This window comes from Pelodiscus sinensis, chromosome 7, assembly GCF_052426305.1.
Source record: "Pelodiscus sinensis isolate ZL-2025 chromosome 7, ASM5242630v1, whole genome shotgun sequence".
NCBI lineage: Eukaryota > Metazoa > Chordata > Testudines > Trionychidae > Pelodiscus > Pelodiscus sinensis.
Window position 1 is genome coordinate 63,471,778 of NC_143058.1, and position 14,287 is coordinate 63,486,064.

Here is a 14,287-nt window from a genome sequence, read left to right on the forward strand (position 1 = left end):
CGAGTTAACCGACAAAGCGGGATCCAGCCCCGGTGTTGCTACCACCGGCAGGACACTTCTGGTCCCGGGCAGCCCTCTACCCATGGCAGGCCACAGGTCGGGGGCTGCCCCCGGCACCGGGTAACATACCTGGTAAGCATCACCTGTGGTAACTGGTTACCAGTTCCCATCCTTGGTACAGGTCGCCTTGGGTTCTCCAAACAGCGACTCCCATTCACAGTAAAGCACCCGGGACAGGGAGCCAAGTTGCTGTCTGTCTGTCCAGCCCTCTTTCTCCCAAGCTCCAGCTCAGATGGGAGGAGTCTGTCCCTCTTTCCCTGAAGGAAGAGCTGGGTAGCTGAACTATCCCTGTTACCCCAGGAATATTTTTCTAAAATTCATTGAATAGATGACAGCCTATGACTGCAAGACCCTTGGAAAGTTAGCGCTTTCATGGGCCAAGGAGGGTTCATTTGCCTGGACTAGGGTCGTTAGTAAATTAATTAATTAACAAATTTGACGAGCACTTTCTCTTTTCAATTCAGAGTAATTATATTTGTGCTGCTCTGAAGAACTAGGATGTGTCTGTTTTAGAGAAACCCATAGAGTGCAGTAGGAATGCATATAAAACTGATGCACAGTGCGATCATCAGCGAAGAGTGATGATCATGCCTGACTGACTGCAGAGATTTGTAATGTCCTAGAAGACGTGTAACTTCACAGCCCGCGTCTTCGATTTCCCCTGTGCCTGGGCTCAAAGGCTTTTTGTAAATAATTAACCTGGGGGGGGGAGGGGAACCTCATGTGGACTTGGTTTTTTTAAAGAAAGAAATGGAGTTAAGTGCCTGCTGGAGCATCTTGCTCAGATTTTGGTTTTTAAAGGACATTGAAAAATCACTGACCATAGAGATTCATTGCCATAGATGCAAATCCCAGATAGTGGCAGTGAGGGGGCCTTTCGCTTTTGTAACAGAGTCACTTCTATCACAAACTGCTAGAAAACTTGACCCGAACCTTGGCCGGAGGAACTTGGTTTTATTTCCGTATTCATTATTTTTCACGATGACTCGATTACCACGCGGTCTCATTGGCTGCTCGCTTTCCTTAAACAAAGCGTTGACGTTCAGTCTTTCTGCACATCCGACACAAATAGCAGTGTGGGTGTTGCATGTACAGACACCGGGCAAGTCTGGCCAGTAAGCTGGAGAATGTGCTTGCAGTGTTGACAGCTGAAAGGAGACAGCTGCTTCTTCTAAGGGAGGCGTTGCTGCGAGCTGGCTGATTAGAAGTAAATTGGCGAGTGTTTGGATTGCTGTGCATATCCCTTTCATACTGCTTGTGTGCCTTTGCCCCGCATTTCTCTGAGTACAGGACACCAGGGCTGTGTCTACACTGGCATGAATTTCTGGAACTGCTTAAAACAGAATACTATTCCATTTTCAGTTTTTCCGGAAAAGGATATCATTGGCAGGCTGCTTTTCCAGAAAAGCCCTTTTTCCGGAAAAGCGTCTGTGGCCAATGTAGACGCGCTTTTCCGGAAAAGACTACTGGGCTGTCTACACTGGCTCTTTTCCGGAACAGTGTTCCGGAATAAGGACTTATGCCCGAGCGGGAGCAGAATAGTTTTTCCGGAATAGCGGCTGATTTTGTACAGTAGAGCGTCGTTGCTTTTCCGGAAATTCAAGGGCCAGTGTAGACAGCTCGCAGCTTATTCCGGAAAAGCGGCTGATTTTCCGGAATAAGTGGCCCAGTAGAGACACACCGGATGTCTGAACAAAATGTAGAGAAAATAACGCTGAGGCCACGTGATGTGGCCTAATGTTGGACGGTCTCGCCCTTTTTGTTTCTGTAGGGTGATCTGTACTCCCAGAGGGTATGTCTACACTACCCCGCTAGTTCGAACTAGCAGGGGTAATGTAGTCATCCGCAATTGCAAATGAAGCCCGGGATTTGAATTTCCTGGGCTTCATTTGCATAAAGCCGGCCGGCGCCATTTTTAAATGCCGGCTAGTTCGAACCCCGTGCCGCGAGTAGCTAGTTTGGATTAGGCCTCCTAATCCGAACTAGCTACTCCGTGCCGCGTGTAGCCGCGCGGCACGGGGTTCGAACTAGCCGGCATTTAAAAATGGCGCCGGCCGGCTTTATGCAAATGAAGCCCGGGAAATTCAAATCCCGGGCTTCATTTGCAATTGCGGATGACTACATTACCCCTGCTAGTTCGAACTAGTGGGGTAGTGTAGACATACCCAGAGAGAGTGAGTAGCATGGTGAGCTGCTGTCTGTGAGGAGCAGGCAACAGCAGGAAACTCGGGAGTTGATTCTGCCTGCAGCATTTGGTGGCTGGAGAGTAGTGTAGAAGGGATGATATCTTTGCCCTACCTTCCATGTCCATACTTCTACCCACCTGCTCCCGTGCTTCCATTCCCCCTCTCAGGCGCGTGCTTCTCACTTCACGTTTCCCTCTTTCTCCCCTTCCCCTCTCCCTCGCCCTCCCTCCCCCACACACAGTTGTCTGCTTCCTGCCTTCACCAGATACCACCAATTCCCTCCAGGCCTCTGCTGCTTCTCCTCCAGCCACCTCCCTGGCCCCCATCACTACTATCCTATTCCTGCTTTGCTTGCTGCTTCCCTGACTGTGTTGGCCTGGTTTCTCCTAAAGCCCTCCCACAATGGTTTCCATGTCTGACCGATTCCAAACTATGCAGGTGCCCCACTCAAGAAGAGTTCCTCTAATACTGTTCTTGTAACCAGCGGGGCTGATTTATCCTCTAAATCATGTTTTTCTAGTTTTCTACTTTCCACCAAATTCTGCAATTTGCTGCCTCGAACGTTCCTGGAAAATTTGGGATTGATCAGAGGCGGTGTTCAAAAATAAGAGTGTGATATCCAGAGAATAAGACAAATGCCATTAAGTCGTGTGTAAAGCCTTTTTTCGCTTGGCCAACAATTAATCAAGGGTTGGACTGTGACCAATGGACTAGTTTGAATGTAATCCCTCTCCCCATCCTGATCTAAACCAGAGGTCTTCAGGTATAAAAGAAGCAATTTCATTAAACCCACTGCATTTATTGGCCTCATATGATTTGTTTCATCTCACTAAATGTGTTTTCAGCTTCTTGCATGATACGGTAACTAGATTATTTTTTCCTCCTTTAAAAATAAATTCTCCTGGCTCTCTTCCAGGATCTCTTGAATTTTGATGATCCTTTGAATATTGAGGCTGCAGAACATCATTTGCGGGACAAGGTGAGTCAACAATGTACTGAAAGCGTTTTGTTCCCAAACCAGTATACATCTTGTGCTTTCGTGTTCTAAAACAGTGCTTTTATAACCTTCAGACAGTGGGATGCAGAGTGACTTCTTAGATCAGCTTTTTAAACAACATTCAGAAAACAAACTTTATTATAATACAGGCAGTCCCCGAGTTACGCGGATCCGACTTATGTCGGATCCGCAGTTACGAACGGGGCCGTTCCTCTCCCTGGTCTCCAGCAGACCAGGGAGAGGAAGCAAAGCGGCGGAACACGTGGGCAGCGGACAGGGCTGTCTGCTGCCCACGCGCTCCGAGGCTTGGCTCTGCTTTGCCCCCTCCCGCCCTCCCGTCCCCCTGGTCTGCAGACCAGGGGGACGGGGGGGGAGGGGGAGGCAAGGCAGAGCCAAGCCACGGAGCACGCGGGCAGCGGACAGCCCAGACGCGTCTGGGCTGTCCGCTGCCCGCGTGTTCTGCCGCTTTGCTCCCCGTCCCCCTGGTCTGCAGACCAGGGGGACGGGGAACAAAGCAGAGCAAAGCCACGGAGCCCAAGGGCAGCAGGACAGCCACGGCGCGTCTGGGCTGTCCCGCTGCCCCCGTGCTCCATGGCTTTGCTCCGGACACCTGTGGTACAGCAGCTGAGGCGCTGCCAGTTGGTCCCGTAGCGCCGCTCTGGGCGCTACTGGACCAACCGGGCAGCACCCCAGCTGTTCTGCCCCAGGCGTCCTGATTCAGCCACTGCTGGTCAGATTCAGCAGTAGCTGAATCAGGACGCCTGGGGCAGAGCAGCTTGGGTGCTGCTGGGTTGGTCCAGTAGCGCCGAGGAGCGGCGGCGCTACTGGACCAACCCAGCAGCACCCTAGCTGCTCTGCCCCAGGCGTCCCCAAGTCAGCCGCTGCTGAAACTGACCAGTGGCTGACTACAGGAAGCCCCTGCCCCGGGCTTCCTGGAATCAGCCACTGATCAGTTTCAGCAGCGGCTGAATCTGGACGCCAGTTCCGACTTACATACAGATTCAACTTAAGAACAAACCTACAGTCCCTATTTTGTACGTAACCCGGGGACTGCCTGTAGTGATGATTCCAGTGTACGGTGCTTATTTGTCGGAACATGATCCCCCCCCACACACACACACATTTTGCTACATTAAAACTTACCCAAATATAACTGATCTCTCTGTTTTTCAAAGGTACGTTTTCATTAAGAGTCCAATATATTCTGTGGATCTGATGGTTGTTAATTGTTGTGAAACTGTCACCTCATATTGCCATGTGTTTGCATCATTGTCTTTAAGCAGAACACCTCCTTTGACTCCCCCAAAGAGACACCTGCTTCTTGTGTAAGTGTCACACAAGCCCTGCGTTGCATGCTTTTTCACTGAGCCAGAGGGAACAGCAGACTTTTAAGGGTGGTGAGCAGTTCTGCTTTGGTCAAAACAATGTCCATTGATCTCCCTCCCACCATCCCTGTATGATAAGAGTGCACACATCAGATATGGTTTACCAATGGGCTAATGACTGGCCAGAGTAATCTCTAGAGCTTAGAAAACTGTGCTGCTTAAACAGAGAATGTAAGTGAAGATTTAAAGTGAATGGCTCTGTGTGAACCTGAACTCATGAAGCTGTGTTAATACTCTTGATAAGACTGTAATTGTCGAGAGCTGTTTATCTTGAATATTCGTGCATATTCCCATGACCTATATTTTGGGGAAGTGGAGAGGGATCCAGACAAGCTGTTTCTGCTTTTTTGTGTGAAGACTCAAAATTGTCTTGGTCAGCCCATGTTGTCTGTTCCTCATATGGACATGCAGACTCTTTCATGGGCAGAGCATCTTCATTTGAACTAGTTTAAAATCGATTTATCATGGAGAGTTGATGAAGGCACTTGAGAGTATAGTGAGGCGTTACCGAGATGTTACGTGGAAGCCTTTGCAGAATATTGGCTAGATATATCTTCACGGCCTCAGTTTCCTGTTTCAGCTGGAAGCTATACTTTTGTGGTTTTGATGCTCTTATGGTGTAATTAACTTCTTCTCGCTTTATTATTGTGCAAGCTAAGCATGATGATTAAAGAAATTCTCCAGATTAACAATGATTGGAGGAGTTCAGTTAAAACAAGAAATCAGCCAATAAGGATAATGTCTTTAAAAAAAATGCTAGTATTTCAAGCTTAGTTTCCACACGATTTCTTATGACAACATAGAGTCAATTCTGATAGGAATCGGTGCTGGTGCTTTTTAGAAAAATGGAGTGGAGATGCTCAGAATGATATTGGGAAAGTTTGAGTCCGGCCCCTGTTCTGAGTTCCACTTTAAAGGAATGTATTCCCTAGGAATAGGATAAAACAAAAAAGCGAACATCTTTTGAGCAGAGGATGTCATGGAGGTTTACTAGCCACTACATATGAGAGAAACTAGCCACAAATAAAAAGTTAGACAAGGAAATGGAGACAGTAGAGTGGAGTGAGAGTGAGGCTGGATTCTCTTCCTTCTTTTGCAGCTTAAGACAGTGAACTCAGATGTAGTCTCTAAACCCTTTGTAAACTCTATGAGAGCAATGAGACTACCAGGGTATCCCTGAAATTATAATTTGGCATGTAGAGTGCCAGAGAGAAAATGCCATTTGACTCTGATTGATTTTTACAAGGAAAATCTGCCTTTGTGCTCCTGGTCTGGGATCGCCCTCAGGGGCTGGGAGTGCCTTTCCAGATCTGAAGAGGAGCTCTGTGTGGCTGCAAACCTCGTCTCTTCCACTGACCGAAGTTGGCCCAATTGCTATTCTCTCTCCCACCTTGTTTCTCTTCAGATTATAAGCAGTTTATCAAGTTAAAAATCTTTTCCTTTGTTTTCTTATTGTGCAGAAACTGGTCATTTTCTCTAATGCCATTTTAAAAATTAATAAATGTCCCGCTCAGCTAGGTTCGTTTGTTGTAATTGCGTCTTCGGTTCGTTTTTCCATCACGTTGCATCCTTCAGAGGGCTGCTGTAATTTATGAATAGATCCCGCCACGTCGGAGGGCCGTTCTGGGGGTCTCTTGCTTATAGTAACTGTTACTGAGATGACTCAGCTGCAGTAGCAGACAAGCTGCGTGCTAGTCAATGGTGCATCGTCATGTGCCAGCAGCGTATGGTAATGGCTGCCACCCAAGGAGAATAAAAATGTTTACGATCAGCAAAAATGAATGGGCCTGACGAGCAACCACTGTGTGGGAGATGAGATAAGAAAAGTTGGTGACGGTTGGGTCTGTCTGTGGTCTGGCTGCCTCCTGCAATGTACATTTGCTATCATGAAGTTAACACGCCACAGCAGTTTGGTCCTGTCTCCTCGGATGTATTTTTAGAAATATTTTCGTACTGTAAAGTGATTGAGATTTTTAATGAATAGTTATTGCTAATGAGCTGCGTTTAGACTTGTCTTTCATTTCAAGCACAGCCCCCTTGGGTCTGAAAGAAAATGTTTCAAGAAAAGAGCTTTTGTGGTTAGCATCACGTGTGTGGCTTCCAGCAGCCATGAGCGTTTGATTCACTAAAGGGAGTGAGACGCGATTTATTAATGTCATTTCACTGGCCTTGAGTTTGAAGTGCTGAGACCCTTTTGCAGCCAATTTGGTTAAATATGCCTGTCTGATAGGAAGTGTAACGGCTAATTAAAAACCTGCTGCTGGCTGTTTATGTAGAAAAACTGAAGATTCTATTTCTTATTAAGCAGGGTTAAGTCATAACGAAGATGTCTGCCCTCTCTCAGAGACTGGAAAAAATCCTTTAATAGTTTGTGTTAAGGCACAACACTTGAATCCTTACTGCTTGATTTGTAGAAAACTAGTGTTATATGGTAGATCTAAGCAGTAAGGCAATACCTCTGGATCTGTGGTAAGAGTAATAGTTACTGATTTTAAGTCCTGAGGGACTTATAATATTCTAGGCTGACATCCTACATAACTTCACCCCAGTAACTTTTGCCTCAACTTCTGGTTGAGTTATAGCCTTTTTGAAAGGCGTCCAGTCTAGATTTAAAGATTTCAAGCCATTCTAGCCCTGCTGTGCTACGTTGGTGGAAACGAGTCCTTATTTATACTGCATATACATCAAGGAATGGAGGGCGTAAAATGTGAGAAGTAGTGTATCATATGCGACAAAAGAATGTATTGCCCTGTTGATATTTTAAGGTTGAACGTTCAAATACTAGTGCTTAACTACTGTAATTCTTCATTCCCCACAAGAAGTCAGTCAGAGAGCATCCTGGGGCAAGATTTAAGGTTACTTGGCAAAGCTATGTAAAAGTGACACTGCCATTGCACCTGTCCACACCTTGTCTGGCTCATGCAGGTATGCGGATCTTATTTTCATCCCCATGGATATTGCCACCTCGTGTAACTATTTTTTTCCTGTTGGGCTTAATGTATGTAAAATAACTGCTGCCTACTCACAAATTAACAAGCGCCCTGTCTCTTCACCCAACCGTGTGTCAGATTAGAATACTGTTCAGCAACAGAGCCAGAAGCAGTGCTGTTGGATTGTGCATCGCTGTTGCTTTAAGATGTTTCCTCACCGTCTGCTCATGAGACCGTGGCTAGCAGTATTCATTGCTTCTCTGCCATATCAGCATGAGGTGGAATAACCAGACCTGTGGGCAACTTTCTCCTTTTGATGAGGCCCTTGTACATTGAACTTTTTTACGAAGAGCCTTGAAATGCCAAAGCTAAAAAATCCAGCTTGAGTAGGATTGCCCAAACAAGAGGCATACCTCAAATGTTGTCTTATTCCCGTTCCACACAATCCAGGGCCGGCTTCAGTTAACCCTTCTGAGGATAGCGTTGCAAAGCACTGTGGGTATGTGTAGGTGGCCTGAGCCGGAAGGTCTACACGGTTATTTATAGTGCGGTAGCTCAAGCTGTAGACCCCGGCTTGGAGCCCCTGCTGCGTGAGTGTGGGGTCTTCAGCTCTGTTTCCCTGTATGGATCTTTGGTAGAGCTCTCGATTTGTTCAGTGCCTTACGCCATGCTGAACAGAGTGTCAGGGTGACCTGCGCCAGAGAGAGGGAAGCTAGTGAGCACCTGGGACCAGATGATGGAGGGGGCTGCGTCTTTGTGACGTGCTATCGCATGCACCAGCCAGAGCAAGACGAACTGCTGCTAGACAGAGCCCGAGAGCAGCTTTGTGCAGTGACATCGTATGAGCAGCCTGCCAGATTGAGAGGCTGCACCAAACTGATGGCAGTAAGGAGGTGAGTGCGCTCTTTTGTTACTCCGCTGCAGGCCACGGCAGCAAGGCGGTAAAGCCCCCTAGAGCTGCACTGCCTGGGCCAAGGGCCTTCAAGTGTGAGTGCTCGTCTGTCCTTGCCATCCGCTACTTCTGCCCAAGCGTGTGTACAGCAAAAAGGGGCAAAGCTTTCCCCTGCCTCTTCGAGGCCAGGCCGTGGGCTGCGCAGCCACCAAGTTGCAGGAGCAGCAGAGATTTTGCGACTGAAAATAGGTTCGCTTGGTAGAGTGTGCTACCGTTGTTGAGATGGCTAGTTCAAGCCTTCAGCCTGGTGTGCCGTGAGCAAAAAGGCAACCCAAAGGATAAGTATATGAGAGAGAGAAAGACGAGTTAGTGGAAAAAAATAACAATTCCTCGTAGAGGAAGAAGTGACTAGTCGACTACCTGATAAGCATAAGCGTCTCGGATCGTCGAGTAGTGACTTGACTAGTCGCTTCCTTCCCCCTCTCCCCAATTGTCTCTATGTGAGAGAGGCAGCAAGGGTGAGGAACAGGAGCTTAAAAGCCGGTACCCCCCAGCACCGTCTCCGCCATGGGCAGAGAAGGCGGAGGCACAGCAGGGAAACAGCGCGAGTGGGCACTGAAGCAGCCCTGCTCGTGCTGGGTTCCAGCTGCTGCGCTTGTGCTTTTGAAATGTAGTAAGAGCCTCGCAGGGCTCTTGCTACGTTTCAAAGGCTGAAGTGCTACCGTCGGAGCATGGGGTGAGAGGGGACTGCTGGAGTCCCTGCCCGCCATGTGCTCCCTGCTGCGCTTCTGCTTGTGTGAAATGGAGCAAGAGCCCCCTCCGGCTTCTGCTCCATTTCAAAGGCTGAAGCGCCGCAGTCAGAACACACTTGCCCTGTGCTCCCTGCGACTCTTCTCCTGTCTAAATGTAGGAGTTGCCGGCGGCTCTTACTACATTTAAAAAGCTGAGGTGCAGCCCAGGGTAGCGAGTGCCTCACCTCCCCCTTGTCGATTACTCAGTCAGCTGATTAGTCAAAATTTAACATCCCCGATCCCTTGCATAAATGTACCTTGAGCTTCTACCATTTTGCCCTTAAAACAGAACTGCTTTCCGAGGGGTTTCAAGCCTTCTAAATCAAACTATAAAATCCACACTAAGATGGTTTTGAGTGTAGATATGCCAGTTCCTCTCCGTCCATGCTGTTGCTCTCCCTGGACCAGTAAATAGGCTGTGAGGACAACATTGCAAACCTCTTTTGACCAGGAACAAATACTGTTTTCCTGGGGGGATAAAAACTTCGTATACTGTTGGCCAGACAATGGAAGCAGTTCTGAGCCGTCTTATATTTATCCTGTTTAAGCATTTCAGAACTCTGTTTGAACTCTGCAGCTCCTTGAACGGTTCCCTAGCCAAGAGTTTAGTAGTAGATTATCAACACTTACCAGCCTTCAGAGCTAACTAAGGCTTTTACTTGCTGTGGCCCTCTTCTCTTTCTTATGGGTAGCAGTAGAAAACTGTTCAACTGCTATAGCGGAGGTCAAGGCCAAGACAAAAGGCTGATCTTCGAAGGGTATTACAAGACTGCTTTTCAGTCATGCCTTGTGCGGAGAATTTGTTTTACACCTACGTTAGGAAAACTGCATAAGTGTGGAAAGCTGAGTCCCTCCATCTTAAAGTATCCTGGCTGCTCAACTTCTGTTTCTCATCATCCCTTACAGAATGTTCCATAAGAAATAAGGAAGCCTATTTCTTGCAAACACATATGATTTTACGAAGGCCAGTTGTCATGATGCTTCTGGAAAGGTGTTTGGAGGCTTGTGTGCATGACTAGTATGAAGTTCCCTGTTTATGTGCTCCTGCTGCTGCTGCTGTTTTTAATATACCTTCCAGGGGCAATTCCAGAAATGTCTGTTGCATGATGAGCAATGTCGTTTGGCTTGAGGGTATTAGTCAGCTGAAATACAGTACATGCGGAAGAAAAAGTATTCAGAAATCGCCTCCTGATTGTGGGGTGTTTTCATTGACTCATTTCTTACAAAATATACAAGACCACTGAGTCCATATCCTAGATCAGAATCAACAGTAGGTACTGTGCCTGCAGTTTATATGTTGGATAAAAGAACCTATATAAAGTAGAATAGAATGAATACGTACAATTCTAAAACGCTACTAAATGAGATTTAAGAATGTAAACTGGATACTTCTGAAAAATTCATCCGAAAATAGGTTTAAAATGTATTATTCTAGTGCACGCTACTTATATAAGGGAAACCAACAAATATTTTTATAGGAATATACACGTTCATTCTGAACGTCATGGGAAAGCGACAGAGTTTTAAGTATTGGCATCTTCTGGGCCTTCCTCCAAGTACTTACATATTCTCAGCATTTTAATTTGAATCTGATTCTTTTACCTAGGTAATAGAATAGACTAGACTAATCTCTGAATTTTTTTCAACTAATATTTACCGAGTTACTAACCAGAAATAAGGTTAGCTGAATTGTAGTATAGGTTTATATAATGAACAATTCATATATACCATATAGAGATTATAACATGGTTTCTTAAACTAAGAGTCAAGAACAGATATTGTGATTTCAGCTACTCTGCCCTTCTCCTATTTCTTAAAGGGAATGGAAATCTCGGTATGAAAGATTGAAACCCCTTTTGTTTTAGCTTGCGCAGGCTCACTCAGCTGCGTAGTTGATGTTCGACTTCAAAATATTTAGTCTTTCCTAATGGTCTGGGAATAGAACTCATGAGTTCCTGACTGGCTGTCACATGGTGATGCCAGCAAACCTCACTGCCTCCCGAGCAGCGCTGAACAGTAGAATTTGGTTCTCTCAGCATCTTTATGGGCTTGTCTTCACAACTGGAGTAAGTTAACCTAAGTGTTACTGCTCCAGCTGCATGAATGACATAGCTAGAGTCAGTATAGCTTAGGTCAGCATGCCACAGTGTCTGTGCTGCACTGTGTCAACAGGAGATGTTCTTCCGTTGACTTACCTTAGTCTTCTCGGAGATGTGGAGTGCTGCGTTCAACCAGAGAGCGCTCTTCAGCTGATTTAGCAGGTGTTCCTTAGACCCACTAAATCAACTCTGCTGTATCAATTGCAGCAGCATTGATCACTCTGGTAATGAAGACAAACTCTGAGCTGTACTGAGATTTAAAATAATCTTGTCCTTGGTGGACTAATAATGCCCTCAAACAAATAAAATGTACGGCAGCTTGCTGACTGTGTATCACTGAAATTTGATTGTACTAAAGCTGATTCTTATATAACATCAGAGCTAGCTGTAGTTTTGTCTCCTGGCTTTCTATCTCTATGCTCACGCATAGGAAGACAATTCGGCTTTAAAGTTTCCCTTGAAAATCCATTAGTTGGTTCCAATTGAAGAAGAAAAGCATTTGAAACACAGATTGGTATGTTCAAAAATAGATCTTTCTTGATCTTTGTTCATTGATTACCTTTTGAGATTAATTTTTCCCATTAGATATAATTTAGCCAAAGCAGAACATTATTTTGCATTAAACTTCATCTGTTTTAACATGAAACCTTCTTTTGAAGTTTCTGTATGAAAAGTGCAATATGAATGTAAATGCATATGTGACTAATACATCAAGAATCTGTCACTGAAGCCTCTGCTAGGCAAAATAATTGTGAATTATATAAACTGCATTTAAATCTTGAATATGGGAGAAATGTCTCTGATTATCAATGTTTCTGTTGGATTGTTTGCTATAAACAGAAACAAATCTATTCACAATAAACACACGATGTTACTGTACCCCGTGTCCTACCACTGCCCCTAACCTTTGTTGTTTACCGTCACTTTTTGTCACATCCAAACTTTAAAAATTAGGAGCCCCTCAGAGCAAGGTCCATATCCTATCTTATCTTGATATTATGAAGCTTCCGGCGTATCTCTAGGTGCTAAAGATAATAGTAGTTTAATATCATTACAATATGTTTTGGGGTGGGGTGGGAGGGCGGTCTATAGCTTTGTCCCTTCTTGAGCTTCATAGTGGTAAAATATTAAGTCTTTCATATGATGAGGTTGATATTGAACTTTCCCTTTAGAGGAGAAATATGCATACCAAATCTCAGTAGACTTGGTCCAAAATGGAGTGAAGTCTATGGAAAGACGCATTGACTTCTGTGGGTTTGAGGCAGATCCTCTAATGAAATCCCTCAATATGAAGATGATTTAGAGTGCAGTTTGGTATTTTCTTAAGAGATGTGTAAAGTGTAACTAACATAGAACCTGGTTGGGTGTTGACTCCTACTGTCAGCTGTTAGGATTGTGGTCATTAGTGGGAAATGGTCATTAACTTGTTTGTTTGCTGTCTGCCTTGCATCTTTCCTATCATGAGACAAGACAGAAGCTTTCTTCTTCTCCACTCTCCAAACACCAGCAAAAGATTAGATTGATGGAAAGGGGACATTTGGAAATGATTTGGAACTCTGGAGTATGTTTACTTACTAATAATTTCATTCCTCAGTGAAATATCAGACAAGCTCAGCAGTTAAAAACTTAGAAAGATCAGCTGTTGTTGTTGATACACTGCACTATATGCTGTTGGAGTCAGATGAATGGAACAGCATCTGCATTCATTTTTTAATTAAATTAACCCCTCTAATTTAATTTTCCTTTTGAGCTATCTAGATTGGAATTCCACCGTTCATTTTGGGTTTATGTAAAGTCCGAATAAAATATTTATTTATGATGTTCTATAGTTAAAGTGCAGTTCCACTGTGACTAATGACTGTGCAAACCTAGCACTTTTACATTGGTGCCCCAGGAATCCTGAATTGTGAATGATGAATAAATAGATCTCAAGAGATGCTAACTATTCATCTTTGTCATTGCCCGGTTTCTTTTATTCAATTTGAATAAAAGACTGTGCTGTACGAACCAGTCTGTCCTTGAAAACCATGCAGATGCAGGCTTTACTCACAGAGTTCTAAATGCAGTACCAGAGCCTCAGTGTTTAGGAACCTTTTAGATCTAGGTATCTTCTTTTGTATTGTTTTTTTTAAGAGGGTAGGAAGGGGGAGTTTGTAGTCTAACACTCATTTGTTGTTGGGTTCATTTTAATCTGAGCTATTGGATGCTCACAACCTCATTTTTCTGCAGTTGATTTCCCTATTAAATACCTAGAGAGCATTTTAAAAATGATGAGCTAAATGTCTAGTTGTAAGTAATGTCGTAGCAAAACAACACAACAGTTTTTTTAAAAAAAATAATTGACTCGTTATTGGATGCCTGACTACACTTAACATCTTCATTTAGGACTTGCACAGTGACAAAGGAAGAATTGAAGCTTGAAAATACCTGTGTTGTTTAGTTTTTTAGATGTCTTAGTGGAAAGTTCTGTAATGCTTTGTCTTTTATGTGTGTCAGAAATGCATGGTGATTCTATTAGAACATGGAAGTCAATAATACCATGAATATCATTAAAGGCAAAGTGGCATATGGCATATCAATGTTTTTCATTCTTTCAGTGTACATTAACTTTTCTTGCTTAACATGGTTTGGTTTTTCTTTTCTGGGAATTATGAGACTGAGTCACTTGGGAATAACCCTCTCCCGCCACATCAGCAGGATAATAAGATTTGTGTGGTTGGCATGGAGCTAAAGATCTATGACTGGCTGTCAGCCGATGGTCAGGGCAGTGCGTGGTGTGTGTGTGTTATACACCCGAGTCTTCAACTGCTAGGACTGTCCCTTCGCAGTGGGCAGCCCATGAAAGGCTGACAGATGCCCCGAGAGTTTGCAGGGAGAGCTTATTATACCTGAGACTTTAACTGCTAGGACACACGGTCCCTTCGCAGTGGGCAGCCTAGGGAAGGCT

At 44.9% G+C, this 14,287-nt stretch overlaps 1 protein-coding gene across 2 annotated transcripts in view; it reads left to right on the plus strand.

The window, feature by feature from the left end:
• Window positions 1-14,287, plus strand: part of UBE2F (ubiquitin conjugating enzyme E2 F (putative)) — an 89,360-nt gene that overhangs the window by 60,997 nt on the left and 14,076 nt on the right. For both annotated transcript variants that reach the window (XM_075933969.2, XM_075933968.2), the window contains one exon: window positions 3,163-3,225. In XM_075933969.2, coding sequence (XP_075790084.1) covers window positions 3,163-3,225 — 63 coding nt within the window. The remainder of the gene's footprint in view (window positions 1-3,162; window positions 3,226-14,287) is intronic.